At 31.0% G+C, this 20,378-nt stretch overlaps 1 protein-coding gene and 1 long non-coding RNA gene across 3 annotated transcripts in view; both read left to right on the forward strand.

Moving 5' to 3' along the window:
* LOC122509169 overlaps positions 1-20,378 on the forward strand; it is a 117,391-nt gene that overhangs the window by 78,249 nt on the left and 18,764 nt on the right. Inside the window, exons 4-6 of the long non-coding RNA XR_006302316.1 lie at positions 3,901-3,995; positions 8,994-9,078; positions 16,317-16,436. This is a non-coding gene — a long non-coding RNA (uncharacterized LOC122509169). The remainder of the gene's footprint in view (positions 1-3,900; positions 3,996-8,993; positions 9,079-16,316; positions 16,437-20,378) is intronic.
* LOC122509166 (putative small proline-rich protein 5) lies at positions 16,852-18,999 on the forward strand. 2 transcript variants are annotated; one of them, XM_043622995.1, is made up of 4 exons: positions 16,852-16,990; positions 17,453-17,638; positions 17,690-17,978; positions 18,716-18,999. In XM_043622995.1, the coding sequence occupies exons 2-3, from the start codon at positions 17,486-17,488 to the stop codon at positions 17,969-17,971; spliced, it is 435 nt and encodes a 144-aa protein (XP_043478930.1). In that variant the 5' UTR covers positions 16,852-16,990; positions 17,453-17,485; the 3' UTR covers positions 17,972-17,978; positions 18,716-18,999. The 2 variants fall into 2 exon arrangements, with proteins under 2 accessions (XP_043478930.1, XP_043478929.1); XM_043622994.1 differs by having other exon boundaries at positions 17,453-17,978.

A 20,378-nucleotide genomic window follows, 5' to 3' on the forward strand; every position in this document is an offset into this window, starting at 1 on the left:
TTATAAATTAATGTTTACGTCATACTCAGATATGACGCCTTCTTTTCATAAACTATCCAATTAAAACAACTAATCGTTTTTTCCCTCACGAAATAAATTCTATTTGTAAAAATTTCTTATTTTTCCTAAACATATTCGTATTATATCTTAACGGGAATTAAGAAAAAGTTAAAATTTCGCGAAATCACGCCTGGGTAATAAATATTATAAGCGATTCTTGGGAGGAAAAAAGGCAGGCGTCGAGAAAAGATGGGGGAGAGGGAAAAGCGATGAAAAGAAAGGAATGGTGAGGTATTATTTATAGGGGGGTAGGGTAGGTTGGGGGTGGCGTGCCATGCATAGACAGTGCCTTATTCCAGTCGAGGCAGACAAATGGCTCATTTCTGTCCGCAAATACGGAAATACCAGCAAGCTATTTCTTAATATTCGCCGATAGCGTTCGAGACTATAGGGATTCTGACTACGTTTCCATAGAAACGAGAATTCTCCACACCTATTCCTTTGGGAGAAGCATTCTCTCGCGTGAAACAACTTTTACGATCGTATACTTAATCGGCAGAAAGCTTCGTCTTGGACTTTTAATTTTTATCGTTCTGCAAATAATACAGTTTACATTACAAATTAGAATTGGGAAAGGGATATTTTGCATGAAGGTGAATTGTTATTATTTAAAAAGTTTTTTGAAAACTGTTAGCAGTAGGAGATTTAATTTGAGGAGTTATGAATTGCGCTCTTTATAATAATTTCTAAGTGTATTGTAATAATTATTCAATATTGATCATCAATTAAATTTTATAGTCTGACTTTAAACTCTGATATTTTTTCTTCCAAATTACTTCAAAATAAGGGTTACGGATTTTAGTGTGTCGGATTTTAGTGTTGCAATAAGTCGCCAGCATTATTAATGTATTATCATATTATTTATTTTACATATTCATAAATTTTTCTTTAAACCAACCCTTTACAATCGAGAGTAGATAGATCCAGAAGTCTTATTGGAAACACTGAAACAAAATTAGAATTTGTAAGGAATCAATTTCGGAATTTAAATGAGCTTTGTTCAAGAATTCTGCCGTATATTGCATCATAGTTTAATTTGATTCCTTTTTCATTCTATATAATTGTTTTTCGTACAGGAAATGTAGATTATTGTCCAGTACATACAATTAGAACTCGGCTGTTGTCAGGAAAGGTTTGCTACAGTTCTCAAACTTAGAAGGAAATTCTGGTCCTCCTTTTTAGCAGTTTCCTACTACAACTTGATTTCCTGTATGAGCAATGTTAGGCTTTTAAGTCTATCCTTGATTGTCATGTTGGCATTCTTCTGGACCTTTGAATCTAACTCACTTTTTTGTGCAGACACTTTAAAATTAGTACGATTAAAATTGATTAGCATCAATATAAGTTTAAATAGTTCGTGGACATAAAAATCACGAGGAACGAATAATATTTACGGATGATCCTTCTCTGATGGTTAGGATCAGACTAAATTGTCTTTTGCTAACTGAGAGCGTTTCCTAAATTGTGGATAAAGATGACTGTTGGCTACAATAGTTCTCTTGTAATCTACCATGTGTTGTATTTAGGCTAGAGTCTATCTTGAAATGCTTTCTACAGCGTTTTTCTTTTTCCCCTTTGTCAGTGATTGAAAGCTCATATGCGTTTACGTCTCGATGATAAGGTTGCAGTCCTCAACTCGAACGGTAACCTACAAATTCTTTCATGTAATACCTAGACGTCCACTGTTGGATCCCATAATTCTAGTTGTATGAGTAATTTATATTTGTGTACAGTAATTAGTGTTTTTAAGAAAAACTTTTGTGATATACAGGATCACAAAACAATATGATGGTAGTTAAAGAAGACCAGTTGCAACTTTTCAAGGAAGAGCTTTTACGGCTCGCATATGTGACCATCATCTCTTTTATCCTCCGTTTTATATTCCTGGCACCGTGTAGTGTCACCCTTTGCGAATTCACCCTCACAGTTTCACTATGGGTGTTCTGACGCCGTTCGTCCACCAAAGGAAAGCTCAAAATCTTATCCCCCCACTGAAATACCGAAGAATTCTTTCTTCATATTCACCAGGGAGTGATAGTCCAACGAAACATAACAAATTTCCAACCATTTTCCATTCCCCTTCTATTTTTGCTCGGCTGCACATTTAAATCCTCGACTTCGCGGCGACAGACCCGTGTTTCTTTTTCTCTATATATATACGCCCGAAAGACCACAACACGACCGCCCGGGGACCAATTTTTCCCACGCACAATTTACAGTTTCACATTTTATTCCCATCGCGACTTACCAGGGGGTTGGATAAACTCGTATCACCCTTCCTGCTCGCCAATCATCTTCTAGGACATGTTCTCATATATTCTTGGATATTTCATATCATGTTCGCGATCAAGGAAACTTTACAATTTATGTTTAGTATCCTTTTTCATAGTGGGGGCGGTTTAGAATTTAAAATGTTGGGTGCAGCAGGACGGATAATAATTTATAAGACAAGTTTGTCAATATCTTTATTTTTTAAATAACACTTTTCAAATTGTGTGCAGTGTTGCTACTTTGAAATTATTGATTGACTTTGTTTCCTGGCGGAACATTCAAGACTTTTCCATCCTTGGAAGGCTTTATCATAATTTTTAATATTTTAATTCAAGAATCACCTTTTGGCTATTTAAATTTCTTTTCGATCTTAACCAACCAATCAACGTGAAGAAACTAGATTTCCGGATTAACTTAGAACCATTCACAAATTGTATAGCGCGATTCTAATTTATTAACGCGTCTTTCACTTTTTACGTTGGCAACGAATCTCCTAGGTGATAAACAAACAACGCCATTTTATTAATTCTTTTTGTGTAATCATTGAGAGAAGGTCGATAATTATAAAATTCTTATTTTATTTTGTGAATAATTTGGGAGAGAAGTCGAAACCATTTTTGGGAATCTTGAGAGGATCTATTTCACTGTAAATTCGTTGGTAAAAATAATTTTAATTATTTTTTACTGTAGCCCAGTATTTAACCACAAATATACTTTTTATACATTTCAAAATCTAAAAAAATATATATATAATATAAATATATATATATTAGTTTAAAATTCAATTCTAGTACAAATTTAATTATTAATTTATATATGATATCTCAAAATTAATTAATAATAACGAACTTACCCATCTACAATTTTCCATCGTCTCACGCAGCGTCTCACTAAAGTCTCTATTATTTTCGGAGTAATTTCAAATTTTTTATTTCCGTACTTGCGCGATTGAAAATTGGACAAGAACCTTGTGATGGTTTATTTCAACCAGGTGGCCCAGGTTCCTTGGATGGTAACTAATTAAATCATGAAAAAGGCGATGAACGTGCGTCCGACAGTTTTTACACAATTAATAAACCGGAACCGACAGAGGTTCTCCATTCAATTCTATTGTCTTCATAAGTAGCTAAAATATAAATTCCACGTAGTTGGATTGCGGAATAAATTACATTCATAAGGTAATAATTCATTTTTTTCTATATTTATATTAAGAATGAAAAAAAATTAACTGTATTTTTTATTTTTCTTATACAAAGGCTAAAAGCGAACTGTAAACAATATAATTTTCATATATAATTATATGTATTAGTCATTAGTGACAAGGATTAACCCAGAGTTTTCTGACGTCATTAAGCAAGTTCAGTCGTAAATTTGAAACATAATAATGGTCTTCCTTTAAAGTCCTTGATATGTAGAAGTGTGAATAACAATTACTATTTCTTATCAACCAGTAAACTTGTCATAATTGTAGACATTAAGACAAATAAATTATTTTATTTGAAATTATATTTATAATTGTGTAATTAAAAAAAAATCGGTATTTAGAAAAAAATTGTCTTTCTGTTGCAGATTAAAAAGGGATTTTTTCAACAAACAGGAAAATTAGGAGAAAATTACATAAGTTGGTCCACAATGGAGATTTATCACGGAAGCAAAAATTATAGGTATAAGTATAACAATTATTATTATTTATTTCACTCCTGAAAGTAACTGTTGATATTTAAATTTTTAGAATTTCTTATGATATTTTGTATTTTAAATTAATAAGCTTTTATTCGAAAAAAATTAATTATTAACGCATAAAAGTTAGTCATGATTTTTAATATTTTCATATAAGTCTAATCAAGAATTGAATGTCCTTTTATTTCTACTTGAATACAAAAATGTATTGTACTATTAATAGATTGAATATGCCTTTGGGTAGTTTGAAAATTTTAATTACTTTCTCTCTTAGAATTAATTAATTATCAATGACTTTAAAGATTTTTTACTATAACTATGTGTGGGAGGTCTCTAATTTTAATGTTTATCATGACCAATCAATATTATGAAATGATACTTAAAAATCTAAAAAGTAATTTTTGCTAAAACGGTATAAATTATTTAGATTAATAATTATTTTTAATATAATCAATTAAAAAATATTCAAATTTTTTAAATTTACTTCTGTATTATTTTTTGAAGTATCAAACTCTCATGTCAAGGAAACATATAGGAAAAAAAATTCCACTTTATTATTAACATTTCTATGAACACTTTAAATTATTATCTTCTCGGAAAAATTAATTTAGATACTTCAATCCTTTGATAGAATTTATAAGTGAATTTAAAAAATATCCGCTAGAGAAAAAGTAGACGCTAAAATGGATAATTAAGATTCATCTTGAATTTCCAGTCTTTTTAATTGATATCGTACGTTACAATAAACGTCAATTAACACGTTTCCTCTAGTAAGAAAAGCGTGTTTATTAAAAAAGTAGTGATTATACATGAATCCGATTCAGCACAAGCATTATTATTAACTAATTAAAATGAATTTATTAACTATATTAATTAAAATAAAATCATCATTATTTAAAGTATCTAAGGTTAGTTTTCACCTGCCTACAAAAATTTTGCTCTGCCGTACAAGAAATATGCTGATTATTATTTTAAATAATGTTGTTTGCGCAAAAAAAATTGCATAAGAAAAAAACTAAAATTCCCATCAATTCATTATTCTTTTTCTAAACAAAAATGTAAAGAATTTTTTAATAATTATAAACAAGGGTTAAAGTTAACAGTGTAAACAGAAACATATGCTTCCACGCGTGTCACACGAGGCAGTGAACTAAGATGAGGCATATCGTCTACAAAATAGAAAAAAGTAGCTGTTAGCAAGGCGGACGTCATTGATCTGTGGTTAGAATCGAATCTCTTAGATATAACAAGATAAATAGTTAGCAGGACATTGCTGGTGGTCGAGGGTAAAGACTGCAAAGTCATGCTGACTATCTGACCTTCAACATGTACTTACACAAAATCGTGTGAACTTTTATGTATCCAGAAATTAATCTTCTTTAATAATTGTTTTAAATTCACTTTACTCACAATTTTTAATTATAAAAGTTTTTTTTTTATAAAACTATTTTATTTTAGATTTTAAAATGTAAAAAAATTTATTTGTGGTTAAATACTGGGCTACAGTAATAAATAATTAAAATTATTTTTACCGATAAATTTAAGAAAAGAACCCGAACGTCTCTATTTTTTTTACAATTTTTAAATTAAATTATTCAAAACTTTAAGAATTTTTAAAAATAAAAAATGCAATTAATAATTTTTTAAATAAAATAAAATATATTTTTATACTTTTGCTTCCCTTAGATTTTCAAACAATTTAATTTAGGAAAAACACCTTTTAAAATTTAATTAATTCCTAAAATTCCTGTTATAACGCTTTAAATATTCAATTATTTTCTAAAATTTTAACTGAAATTTTTCTTAAATTAATTCCAAATAGAATTCAACGACGAGAATTGAATTATTTAAATAAAAAAATTAGTCAAATTCTTTAAAATATAAAATTTTACAATATTTCCAATTTTTAAAATTATTTTTAAGAACACATGGCAAATTTATACTTATATAGGAGCCAAGATTATATTCATAAATGTAAAATATCGTTTTTTCTGTGATAGTCTTTTAGTAAATTAAAGTACTTTCAAAAAGTTTTTGTTAGATAAATATTGGTTTGGGCTTTTATATAATAAGCATTCCACGTAATTTTTCTAAATTATAAAATAATAATTTTTTTATTACGAGCAACATTGTATAAAGGTAATAAATAAGTTGAAAAAAGAATTGTAAATTGATGATCCGTTAGATGTAGAAACATTGAAACGTTTATTTGTGAGAATTGGCGACGGATTTGCGGTTTAATACTTCCCAGGATCATTCGCTAAAGATATTTCACGTTTTTGAGGCACGGGCTGAGTGACTTTTTGCTATTTTCCTTTTTGCAGATCCGCTCGAATTTAGTCACGGACACGCCTGGGCACGTGACTTTACCAGCGATGTTACAGGTGTTTGCCTATATACCTTTCGATGATTTTCTGCTTTTTGATCATGATCCAAGCCCTCCTCACCATTCTTCTCCTTTTACCAATGAACGTGAAATCGTAATATCCTGGGAAGATATCAATCCAGTATACAGACTCGCAGCGTTAACTTCCGTTTAATTATTCTACCTTTCTTTTTTAAAATCTTTATTCAAAAATACCTGCTGATAAATTCACTGCAAATAATTTTAGTTTTCACTTATTTAAATATTAGAATTTTCATTAATGTAACATACTTAAAATTTTTTTAAGTCTCATACTTACATATTTAACAGAAATTAAAACGTATCAACTTATTAAAAAATTTAGAATAGAAAATAGTGAAAAAAATATATAAAAGAGAAATGATTTTGAGAAATTTTCATGTTTGGATAGTAATTTTGATTTGGAAATTTTAGTACAAGAAATCTGGTAAAACAAGTGAAGTGTGATCGGTTATAGCGAAAGAAGGCGGATATTATAGGGGGTTGGTTAGAGCTTGTCTGTTCGACGAACCGTGGATTAAGATAAACCCTTCATTCATTTCTTGTGAACGATTCTCTGCCGTTCTTTCGATGTACCAAGACGATATTCCAGGGAAGAGAAAATTTTCCCATATTATGCGTTGTACAATAGAACCAACAAATAAATTTCATCTAGGACCACTACTAGTCTTTCAAATATTAGATTACAAGACGAAATTCCTAATAAAATTATTCCAACCAACATTAATTATTATATTTAATAATAATTGTCCGTAAATAATGTCGGAAATTTGTGTTACTTATTATTTTTTGAGATAAATACATCCTATTTTTATAATAAAATTTTATGATCAATAATAAATCCAAATTTATAAGCGAAAACCATATTTCATATTCTTCAAAATTTTTTTTAAATTAACTTATCACTTAAATTAATTATTAAGTTCAATCTGTTTCCAAAATTTTAAACCCAATAGGTTTTTTAATCACTGCAACTTTTTTATAATTTTTTTAAATTTATGCTTTTTTGATCAATTGAATCATTTTTACAAACAAACAAAAATTCGTTTTTCTTAAGTTGTTTACATTGCTTTATAATGTCGACATTATTTTTTAAAATTAATTTCATTTATTTTTTATCGCGCAATAACTTGAAGGTCATGATTTCAAAATATAAATTTCGAGTCAAACTTTTATTAAAAACTATTGTTATATACATGAAAATTAAAAATTAAAATTAATAATTCCAATTAAATAGTTGTAGAAGATAAAGTCAATTTAATTTAAAGCAAAGTAAACAATTGACTGTAAAGTGCGTGCGAGGGGTTTGGATGTGCATTTTTATCTGTTGCTATAGTAATTGAAATACAGGTGATCATAGTATAGATTACAGAACATAAGAAAGAGATGCGATGAATACGAGCGATATATATCCAACAGCGATCATTTCTCCATTGGCCTTTAATTTCACGGCACTGAAATCAGACACCCGTGGATTTATAGAGTTTTTTTTTCCACCAAGTGGATCTTCATCACTACACCTATTTTCTTCCTTCAATTTTTTTTCTTGTTTTATTTATTTTTAAATGTAGACAGAAAAAAATTAATAAACCGTATAGTTTTTGCATTATTTTTTAAATACATAAATCATCCTTATTTAATTTTTGATTTATAGATTCAGGAAGTAATACAAAAAAAAACCTAGTAATAAAAATCAGTTCCAGTTACCATAATAAAAATTGTAACTAGTATCTAAATATAAATAAAGATAAATCTCTTTGTAACCAATGATTATTTTCTTCTTTTGTTGACCTCAAAATATGTAGTCATCCAAAAAGAAATCCAGTAACATTTTCCGGTGTTGCCAGCGCTACTTCCGGCGGAACTTGGAATCTATTTCGTATTTTCTTTTCTTCATTGTGTAGACAACGAACACGTCAATTTTTGAGCATCGGTGTGAGAAATAAATCAGACAGTTATTGTAGATGGTCTACTAAGACTCATAATTTTCCCGACTTGGTTTGTTTCTCGTACTGTGCTCAAGGAAGATAGGGGAATGAGTATTGGGTGGGGGATAAGAAATAGTGGATAAGCAAGTTGAAAAGATAAAGTTCGACTTGGAGTTGTTTGGTGGCGGAAACTGGGTACGATACCATTTAACCTTTAAGATTGTTGTTGCTCTCACGTGATGGCGATAGTGACGCTTTTCAACCCTCTCGAATGATGTTGTTCCTAAAAGTGGAAATTGTGTACATTGGCCCTCGTCTCATGTCTGATACGTACTGGGATTGTCGACATTTACTCTCGACGCTTTTAAGAACGACGTGTTTATCAGCTATCGAATGTGCACTGCTAACCAGTTCGATCAGTCTTTAAAGTTGTTGGAATTCTTTATGGGTAAATCAATTTATCTTCAATCATGATAGATGAATTTCGACGACAATTTAAAAAAATTTTTTGTTTAAAAAAAACTGCAACTAATTTCGATAAGGTGGGATAAGTCACCGAATTTCAGTTCAGTTCGGGCCCCAAAACCTTTTTTCTATTCGATCATTTAAAATATTAATTTCTAAATTTCTAATGACAGTCTTTTTTTAAGGTCTCTATTTGCGGATAACGAGAATGCAGATATAATATCATGACGGTGGAAAAGCTTCAGGATTATCAAAATTTATGAATTAAAGGTTAGTTAATTAAAAATCACTATTTCTGTTTACGACTTTTTAATAAAGAAAATAAATTATTTCTCTCTATCCATAGGATGCTAAATCATTCTGAGTCTGAAAATACCAGAAATCAATTTTATTATCTGAGTGCCGCCAACACTAAAAGGGGACATAAAATGTCGTAACGAGTTTCCTATCCCTTGCAGAAAGTTCCTCTTCTAACCAGTCAAGAATATCAACAAGCTTAGTAAAATTTTGAAATCATGAATTTTACTCTTTGAAGCTACACTATTTTTCGAACTGTGATCCGTTACAGAAATCATCTAAAACCCAGTTTAGTGAACTATTAGGATGCTGATGATTAAATAAAATTACAAACACCCCTAGATGAGCAGGGTTTCTTTGCTCAACCGTGAGAGGACAACCGGTAATTTTAATAAATTTAGTACCCGCGTAAAAAAATTTTGTCTACCTCAAGGATCGCTTAAAGCTCAAGACTTGTTTAAAGCTAAAATTCGTCTAAAACTTTGGACTGAACTTAGACATAAGGCTCCCTTAAAGCTCAGGTCTTGTTTGAAGCTAAAAACTAGTCTAAAACTTAAGAAATAAGACTCAATGAAGGATCAAGGCTCACTTAAGGCTCAAGACTTGTTTAAAGCTAAAACCTCTTCTAAAACTTAGGACTGAACTTAGATATAAGGCTCGTTTAAGGCTTAAGGCTCAATTAAAGCTCAAGACTTGCTTTAAGCTAAAAACTCATCTAAAAGTTAAGACTGAACTAAAAGATGAGGCTCGCTTAAGACTTATTTCAGGCTGAACATTTTTTGAAGCTAAAAACACGTCTAAAATTAAACATTCGTCTAAGGCTTAAGACTCGCTTAAGGCTAAAGAGCTATTTGAACCTGGAAGCTCTTCCAAGATTTTAGAGTGGTCTAAGATGTAAAACTCGCTCAAGACTTGTTTGAAGATTTAACTTTGCTTATGACCTTATTGTTCTAAAACATTTTTTGAGATTTATGTAAGCTTGAAATCATTAACGAATTTTTAGCTTAAATCAAGTCTTGACGCATCAGTCTTATGCCACGCTTATATAGTAGACGAATTTTTAGCTTTAAACAAGTCTTGAGTTTTAAGTGAGCCTTGAGCTTTGAGCGAGCTTATGTCTAAGTTCAGTCTTAAGTTTTGGACGAGTGGCTTGTACGACACATGATGGAATATGGATTGACTATTCACCTGGCCGTATACGTAAATTCCGTAGCATGAATACACTTTCATCCCCTAGACAACCAATAGTGGTCCGTTAAGCATACCGGACATCATGGATCAAGCAAAGAGAAGATGAAGTGTGAGCACCTGAATAAGTCTGTTTTCAGTAATGCAACTAAACTTAAAATCGAAAGCAGCAACGAACATAGTCCTGCTATGTACAAGAGAATATCAATGTGGGAATCAAGACGAGACTTAGAAGGCTGATATCGCTCATGCAGATAAATAGGTTTTGACCATACATTGTCGGGGTGGTAGAAAACTACCATTTCATGAGTTTTCAGACGGGCACAACATTTACATTCGTCTCTTGCACCGAATCGAAAAACTGAAATTTAGGTTCGCTTAACGGGTCGTAAACTTTCTAATAATTTAAATCAATTGTTCGTTAATCATTAGAAATTTTTAGTGCAACACTTTTATAGATCTTCATTGAAATGGTATGTTTTATAACAAACTTTTTTTTTATTCATGGGGGAGAAGAGAAAAATGCTTTTAACGCATGCCCAGGAAGCTCCCACTTCGCTGAGGTATGTGGTACTCATGACAAAATGCAAGGAAAATAAAAAACCTTGCATAGCTGCAGTCACCAATACCGACTAAAAACCTCTTCTTAATACCCCTGGGTTTCGAACCTTTTATCCACCTACGAAACTATCTTCCAGCCTCAGACTTCGCAGATGAATGGTTCCTTTTTGTTGCTTGTGCGACCGTACCGTGACGCTCTTGTTCAAGCTCTATTTCCTCCGTGTCCTGGACAAAGTCTTGTTCGCTTCCTCTAGGGCGGTTCTGAAGACCTTGCAGCTTCCGGACTTTGCGACATTTACACTCTATGCCTATATGACCGTAGTCAAGGCACCTATGACACTTTGTGGCCATAACTCTTTTCCTCACTGGACAAAATAAAAACCCAACCCTTATGTGGCCGAGATGTACCAGCTTCTCTGCATCTTGCTGTGTACAATAGCGAGCTTAGCACCTCGCTTATTAGGTCCCAAAAAAGTTACCTTTCTGCTTTCTACTGGCGTTGTCGAAACTATCTAGGGCCTCCTGGACGTCTGTTGGCTCTGTAAGACAATCCAGATCACGGATCTCCAAAGTAGTTGGCCAGTCTACAATCTGCACCTTACCCAGGTTTCCCTTCTTGGCGGATACAGCCCCTACACAAATAGTATGGCTTTTTTTGGGTTCACTTTCTCACGGATCTTTCCCACAACTGCTGCGAACGTCGAACCTTCAGCCACTTTAACAATCATTGATAACCTCTTCTGAGGCCTTCCTTCCTTTCTTCTGTGTTTGGTGCAGAAGCACCAAAGTCCTTCATTCTTCTTCTTCTTTGAGTTTTTAGACAACTCACGACTGCTTATGACCTTCCAAGACGACATTTCTTTAGACTACAGTCTAACTCTTCGATCTTGTCTTGATTCCTCTGACCACACTAATTGTTGGTGAAACCTCTCATCTACTTTTTTCAGCTGTGTGCTGCTCCTTAATTTCCTATATGAGAGTTGTTATGCTTTTTAGTCCGTTCTTGATCGTCATATTGACGTTTTGCTGGACATCACAGGACATTAGTATCTGTCTGACCTCTTCCTCTATTCTTTAAATACAAGCTGCTTCCTCCTCCTGCAGCCTTATAGCTTGGTCTGGATCATTATTGCAGCAAACAATGTCATTAGCCGAAGCATTACTGGAGACAGAAATGCAGCTGGTTTGACTTGTAACGCTGCTCGTATGATGGTATTAATGAGGAAAAATTTAAAAAGCTTGGGTGATAGTAAAATTGTTGTGAATAGGGTAGTGAAAGGTATGGATGAAAATATATAGATGAGGATATTTTAATGGATGGAGATTAGTTTCAAGAAGATTTTAAATAAATAAATGTGGTTGATAAAGAAAAAAAAAATTTGTTGAGATAAAGTCAGTATGGACAAAAGGTTTACCAGTCTTTTCATAAAACTAACCATCCTCTAGTAATAATTTTTTATCAACAAATTTTTCTTGTTCTTCTAATATAAAAAGAGGAATTTGTTTCTTTTTCTACAGCACTGATATTATTATTACTACTACCACTACGTGTACTTTTTCATCAAAACGATTGTCCAGCATTCATTTTGTTCAACTTAAGAAACATTTCCTCAACAATAAATCAATATTCGAGTTGCATGTTAATGGTCGATTAATTCGCCAAGATAAAATCTCCCCGCGCGTTTCTATGGTGCGAGCACCCTGCATCCTTGCATACGTCGCATGCCACGGAGGTCGCTTTTTCAATAGGTTTTGTAATCGGTCACTTCATTTGTATGCGGTAAACGTATCATGAAGGAGCTTATAAGTAACACAGTAATGACACACCCTGTCATGGCAGAACAGTTTTCTTGGCTCATTGTCGTTAACTACGCATTGATTTATTGACACCAACAGGAAAATGCCGATGATACTTTTCCTCCACATATGGCTGATCAAGTAACTTCAAAACTCTCCCTTTTCATTATCCATTCCAACGACTCTATACTCAAATAAAAATTTCTCCCTCACTCTCATTTTAATTATAAATCGACTATTCGTATCATCTCAAAAGATATCATCTAAAGATCTCAAAAGAAAAATCTAATAAAGTATGAACAAAACACTGTAATAGACATAGTTTAAATAATAATTACTCATCTTCATTAAATACTAAGATATCAACAGGAAATAAATTGTAGAAATAAAAATATCACCTTCAAAATTAAATAAAAAAGAAATTTTTTTTTCTAGAAAACTCTTCCTTCATCAGCTTATCATAAATCAAGAATTTATCATCCGTTGATAGACAGTCGCCACTGTACAAATAAATGATTGGAATAAAAAAATCTGTATCAATAGTATTAGCGTATAAGTTTTATCATTCTAGCTGGAATAAATGGATATTGATTTGTTTAATCGATTCTGCAAAATGGATAAGAGCGATAATATTTTCCGTGAATTTTTTTTCTCTCGTGTGTTTAAAAATTCTTTTTCTTTTTTAATTTCACGTGACATTTGCGTGGAGGCAATATACAATTTTCAAGGAATTTGATTCGCGATTTCAATCAACGAAGATCGTGAAAATATAATATATTGTATATGCAGAAAATATTATGTATTAAAAAGCATGAAAGAAATACAGAAAAATTATTATCTTTACTTGTTAACCGGAAATGAGGATCTAGAATAATTATTATTATATTTCTTGCATTATGAGATGCTTACAATATTCACCAAATCAATCAGTGTCATGAATTTCATTAAAACATATTTTTTTTATATCGTTAACATTTATCTTTAAAAGTCTAAGCGCGTGACTCGTTGAGTAATTAAATTAAACGCCCTAAAGAATTAATTTTTATTAAAATGTATATATAGATATTTATTCTTTTTCTGGGTTTCTCGAGAGAATTTTTCTTTTACTTTTTGAGTTGATTTTGATTTTTTTAGTTTAAATAAATTTTTCCCCTAGTGGGTGGGGGGAGGGGGTGTTGGAAAAGGTTAAATATTTGCGAATTGAGTTCTCCCCTTCGTTTCAGAGGAAGGACACGTCGACCTAATTAAAGGAACTTTGAAGCGAGTTATTTTTTTTTCTTTTATTTTCATAACGCCTCTGCATATCTCACGTATGTAATCACGAATATTTATTGCGAGTTCACATGCAAGCGGCGGCAATTAGCGAAATGTAAGCGTTAAAAATTGAGATTTCTTTAACGCAAGGTGCTGCCATGTTTTGCTGAAAGTCAGCAAACATCTTCCTCGCAATAATGAGTTCATTAGAAGTCCATTCCTTCGTATTTAGCTTCCTGATACCAATTAAAAAAAGCTCCGCCATTACTGAATTTTCCAAATATTTAAATTTTGGAAATATTTTTTCAAATTTTTTCCAATTTTTTCTTTCTTTTTGTTTGAAACGCTTCTTAGTTTGTTGTCTTTTGAAATTACGATTACTATTAGTTTACAAAATTAAAAAGTGAAATTAGTTTATAAATTGTTATTTGTATGTGCCATTGAGAGTTCCTTAGATTCCAAACATTATAGATAAGTTTCTCATTAAGGCAAACTTAGGAATTCAAAGGTATTTGTTCATGACATGATTATTCAGCAAAACTAGTAGCGATCATGTGTGTTTAGTCTGAGAAATAAAAAATTCAATTTTTTTCTTTTTGCATTACAAAATATATTGCAATATAATTAATTCCTCTCGGCTTTTTTTAGATTCTTATTACAATTATTTCAATTTAAATTTTAAAATTGCACATCAAAGAAATAATTTTACATTTTCCTATGGAAATTTAATTCAAAAACTTGTCCAAGGAATAAATGTTCTATTAAAACATCATCAGTCAACTATTTTTTAATTTGATGCAAAAAAAAATTGGATATTATAAATTCGAAGGAAAAATCGTAAATTAATATCAAACGTATATATGCAAAAAGTACACGGAGAGAGATTTTGTATTAATATTTGTTAAAATTGGTAATAGAATTTAATATATTCATTTTCATTTTAGGAAAATCGTGTTTTATATTAACCCTTAAATTTTTTTTAATCGATAGGAAATGTTCTAAGGACTAAGGAATATGAAAAATATAGGATATCAAATTGTGTACTTATATATTCTAATTTCTGTTACTTCGAAATATTACTAAGTAATAATTTTATTATAAACTTTTTTAATAATGGTAATATTAATTCATGAATGTACATATGATTTCCTCAAATTGCAATCGGTTTTACTAAATACTAATATAATAATACGAAATATTAAAACAGAATCTCTCCGTGTACCTATATGTTTGATCTAAAAATTCATGAAATAAAAATTCTTTCGGGGTGAAATTTTTTTTTTTTTAATGCGAAAATCTATGGAGTAGAGGACTCATAGATGACAAAATGTGGAATTTAAAAAAAAATTATTGCCAATAAATCAGGTTTATGAAATGCCTAAGATAGCGTTACCTACTGAAAGTCATTACGTCGGGTTAAAGTAATTCTCAACTAAATAAGTAAAGCAATAAATACATAATGCATCCGGCAACTTTTCCCACACGCAACTCGAGCGAACGTTTGCTGAGGAGCCAGTTCCATGAAATCATGCATCTCACAGTCTTGTGTATGATGTTCCTATTGAGTATTGATTTCCCGGATTTATCTCTCGAGATATATTTTTATGATCGACTCTATGTCAACAGAACAGTCTATATGCTTTTTTGTCTTTTCTTTTCTTCTTCTTCTTCATCTTTTTTTTCTTTCTTTTTTTTTGCTGTCGTTGTTGTTGTTTTTATTGCCATCGTAAAAGTCATTCTCCATTCAAAGGCATGACTATGAGGTAGTTGAAAATCCAGATCCTCGATTTTTACTGATGAACACGTTCCACTTGGGAATATAATGGAAATTTTAAGATTTCTTTTTTTATTTAACATCTTTTGTAATTTTAAATTTGTACCTATTTATAAGTAAATATTGTTAGACTTTTGTTTTTCATTGTTTCTCATAAAATAATCCTATTTTTTTCTCTTTCTCAAAATTATAAAAGTCGATTTCACGTGAAATTAAGTTTACAGTAGGATTAAAATTAAAAAAATAGAATTTCGAAAATGGTAAAAAAAATTTCTTTTTAATTTTAATATTAAAAAAGATATCCTAAATAAATTCAAAAAAAAATCTTTTCATCTTCCAACTTATATATCGAAAGATGGAAATTTCTCCGGTCCCTCCACTTGAGAAAATGTAACTTTTTTTATTAGGTCTACTCTGAAACTTTTGCAAAAAAAACTTTACTAAATTTAAAATAAGTTAATTTCTTTATAAAAGATTGATATTTTCATTGTAACATTAATCAACAGCCGAGAAAATAACAATTTTTTTATATTCTACAGAAATTTTTAAAAATATTTTTAAAATATCGATGTCTCCTCCTCTTAATAAACTCTTTTGGCATTTTATAAATGGATATTAACAGTAGACATTTTTTTAGATCACTGGAGCTTTGAAGTAAAAATTGACAAAAGGAAATGACAAAATGGAAAAGCCAACTGGATAATTAGAAACAAAAAGAATGAAGACAGACGAATGAAATTAGTTATTTTAATTAAAGGTGCGTATATTTTTAATTTACAATTAAAATAATTGCAAAAAATATTTAATAGAAAATGTATTAAATTAAAACTTTAAATTAACTTGAAAACGGTTTTTGAAAATGGTTGATGCATAATTTAATTTCTGTTCCACTTTTAAAGTATTAACATTAAAATAAGATTAAAAATAAAAATTTCCAAATTAATATCATCAGGGTAATTATACACGAGTAATTATCGTTGTGATTATGATACATTTAAACAGTAAGTGTAGCATGAAACAATTTCCATACCGTCTGATGAAATTATAAATTAAGTGATAATATATTTATTATATTTTGTATAAAAATAATGACATAGTGTATGCTTACTTTTGTAATGCCTCAATATGTAGATTTGCCTTTGGCAAATCGTTATATCCTCATTAAAAAGATCATTAACACTTAAGGTGTAAAGCACGACATCGAATATATAAACGGTTGTTGAGTTCATTATGATATACAGTGAAAGAGTACCTTCAAGTCTCTACAACAATTCTCAGTCTACAGCAAAGTAGTCTACAGTCTTCTTTTTTGTAAGTATTCACCTCTTTTGTGTAAAATTGTAAATTTTTCTTTGGATAAAATATTTTTTGTTAGGTCCAAACTATTTTTGTTAGAACATTTGTATTTAAATATATACTACCACAGTTTCTCTAAGAATATCAAATTGAGACAAAAAACTAATCAAAATGCTGCTTCGCAAGACGTTTAATTCATTTTTTGTCTCAATTTGATATCCTTAGAAAAACTCGGACATTATAAATTTAACATTTTACATTTAAAATTATTAAATTTGATTATATAATAAATAATTGATTGATTTTATTGTACGAAATTCGAGAATTTGGATTCCAAACTTTAAATCTAGGTAAATACTGTCATATCAAAGATTAATCTTAGAGAAAGTTTTAGAACAATTTTGAAACATTTTCTTTTATCAGAATTTTATACTATTTTTGTTGTACAAAAGACGACAAATTTGTTCTGTTTTTCAGGAAAGAGAAACTCGAGATCTTTCAGTGTCGAAAATGAGCCAACAAACGGTTGTGATGCCATGCCCACCACCCAAGAAGCAAGTCAGCTGTCCTAAACCAGCTTGCCAGGAACCACAAAAGCCAGTCTGCTGTCCAGAGCCACCAAAGCAAGAATGCTGCCCAGAACCACCAAAGCCAGTGTGCCAGGCACCACAAAAGCCAGTCTGTTGCCCTGAGCCACCAAAGCCAGTGTGCCAGGCACCACAAAAGCCAGTCTGTTGCCCTGAGCCACCAAAGCCAGTGTGCCAGGCACCACAAAAGCCAGTCTGTTGCCCTGAGCCACCAAAGCCAGTGTGCCAGGCACCACAAAAGCCAGTCTGCTGTCCAGAGCCACCAAAGCCAGTGTGCCAGGCACCACAAAAGCCAGTCTGCTGCCCTGAGCCACCAAAGCAACAAGTTTGCAGCCCACAGCCACCAAAAAAGGTCAGCTGTCCAGAACCACAAAAGCAAGCACCTTCTTGCCAAGCACCAAAGATGTAAATTCATGGTAAGAATAATTGACATCCTTAAATCGAATTTTAAATCTATAAAAAAGTTTTGTATGCAACTCAGACGTTTATAGCAGTTCTGCCAATAAAGTGCTTATTATTGATCTAGGGCAGTAAAGTGTAGTTTATTGCCCTAGGTAAATAAAGTATCTATTATTATCCTAAGGTAATAAAGTGTAGTTTATTAACCGCTCGCAGGTCAATAAAGTATCTATTATTACCCTAGGGCAATAAAGTGTACTTTATTAATCGTTTCTCACAGGTCAATAAAGTACTCATTATTATCCCAGGTGGAAAAGTTAGCGTTAGCTAATGATATTAATGTTAACTAAAGTTAGGCTAACGTTTAGTTGACGTTAATCTATCGTTACTAACCAAAAAATGTTTTGGCCGTTAGCCATTATCGTTAGATTAACATTAGCATAATGTTAATATCATTAGATGACGTTAACTTACGTTAACTTTTCCACCTGGAACCCTAGGGCAATATTGGACACTTTATTGATCAGCTGAGTTATATGAAGAAACATAAAATGCACCGGCATGCACGGGTAGCATATAGAGTGACCATAATACGCCTTTGTTGCATAATGTACTAATTCTACATTTATGCCGTTTCTATGCAAACTTATGATACACACATATATATAGTTATATACAATTTTTATACAAATATACCTTTACATATTGAAAATCGTCAAAATATTTTCTAATCAAATAAAATTTTTCTTTTCAGATCATAAGAAAAACTAATATCCAGAGTTCGATAAATGCTGTCCTATAAAATTTCAGGACACTTCTCAAAATGAGGATATAACAAATGTGACTAAAATCTAAAAACTGCAAGACAACAGAAACAACTTTCATTTAATCGGGAATTTAAAAAAATATCAATTAAAAAATTTGAACTTCTATAAAATATAATACAACTGTTCTCTTAATATTTCTGCAAAATGGAATCTTAACAGAATTACTGTAACAATTTAGAAAAAATAAAAGAATTCTGTATGTCTTGTGCAAGAATTTATCGAATTTTTAATTATTCCCTACCATGAGCGCAAAAATTAATTCTACTTATTGTATTTTTATTCGCTAAATCCGAATCCAAAGTTATTTTTTTTAATTCGTTTTAAATCGTTTTTTGAGTCTTTCTAAAAAATTTTGAGCCAATCTGACAATTCTGACTTTGATTTTGGATTCGACGAGAAGAAACACATTCAGAATACACTAACGTAGTGTAATCACCGTCCGACAAAATTTAACTCTTTTTCACACACAAAAAATCAAACATTTTCGGAAACTAGAAAAAAAAACTGTCCGTTTTGCTAGATCAAGTCGTTTCTGGCTTCTAGGGGATATTTAGGGGTTTTCGAGGTCACTGATTACGAATCCGTTGTCAGTTTTTCAAAATTCAAAATGGCGGATCCAATATGGCGAACAACTTTTTTAAAAATAGATTTAATTTGCCTGCAACTCGTTACTCAGGGGTTTTTGTGGTCGTTGATTACGAATCTGATGCCAGGAACAAAAGTAGTAGGACACATTTACTAAAAAATAACCAAATCAAAGTTAAAGATTAAAATTGCACCTTTTTACAAAATTTTAGAAAAATTATTTTAAGAAGGAATAGAGAAAAATTTTTTACAATTTTTTTTCTAGAGTAGGAAATGTAGTTAATAAATTAATAAAAATAATTTTTTGCATTGAAGAAATATTATTGAAGATTGTCCCAAAGTAAGCAATAAAATTAAATCTGCAAATGAAAACATTTCCTCCTGAAATATTGAAAATTGATAGAAATTTGTTGAGATTCGAGTCAGTTTAGATTTTAGATGGTAAAAGTTACTTTGTTCTTTTCTTCCGTGCCGTTCGAGAAATTGAAACATCGTAATTATTTCAATTGTTAACAAGTCAATGAATTTCATTGTTAATTTAATAGCAAATGGTCTATTAAAAAGAAAAATATTTCTTTGATCGATTATATAAATCGGCTTTTAATTCAATTCAACAGAATCTATTGTTTCATCCTGATGCTTTTTATTCTACCGCGACTCCACCTTATTTCTCAAATGGAAAAAAAATTATTTAATCGTTCCTGTAAACTTTCTTGAAAAATGATTTGAAAATGCATTTTAAATTTCTATCGCTACGCGTGAAAAAGACAATGGCAAGTCACAATAATAATTGCAATTTGTTGATTAAAGAGAAATAAGGAAAACATTGGAATTTTTTTTTTTTTGAAGACACTGGAATGTCCATTATACATCAGTCGCGTATATCTTTAAAGAGTAAATAATTAATTTCAAAGAAATGAAGGTTGTAGGTCTCGGGGAAATGGACTCCTGGTGGAGTGCTCGGTCACAAGTCACGTTCGAGCAATGCAAAGGAAAATACTATGA

The sequence above is a fragment of the Leptopilina heterotoma genome, unplaced genomic scaffold (assembly GCF_015476425.1).
Source record: "Leptopilina heterotoma isolate Lh14 unplaced genomic scaffold, ASM1547642v1 Lhet_6, whole genome shotgun sequence".
Classification (NCBI taxonomy): domain Eukaryota; kingdom Metazoa; phylum Arthropoda; class Insecta; order Hymenoptera; family Figitidae; genus Leptopilina; species Leptopilina heterotoma.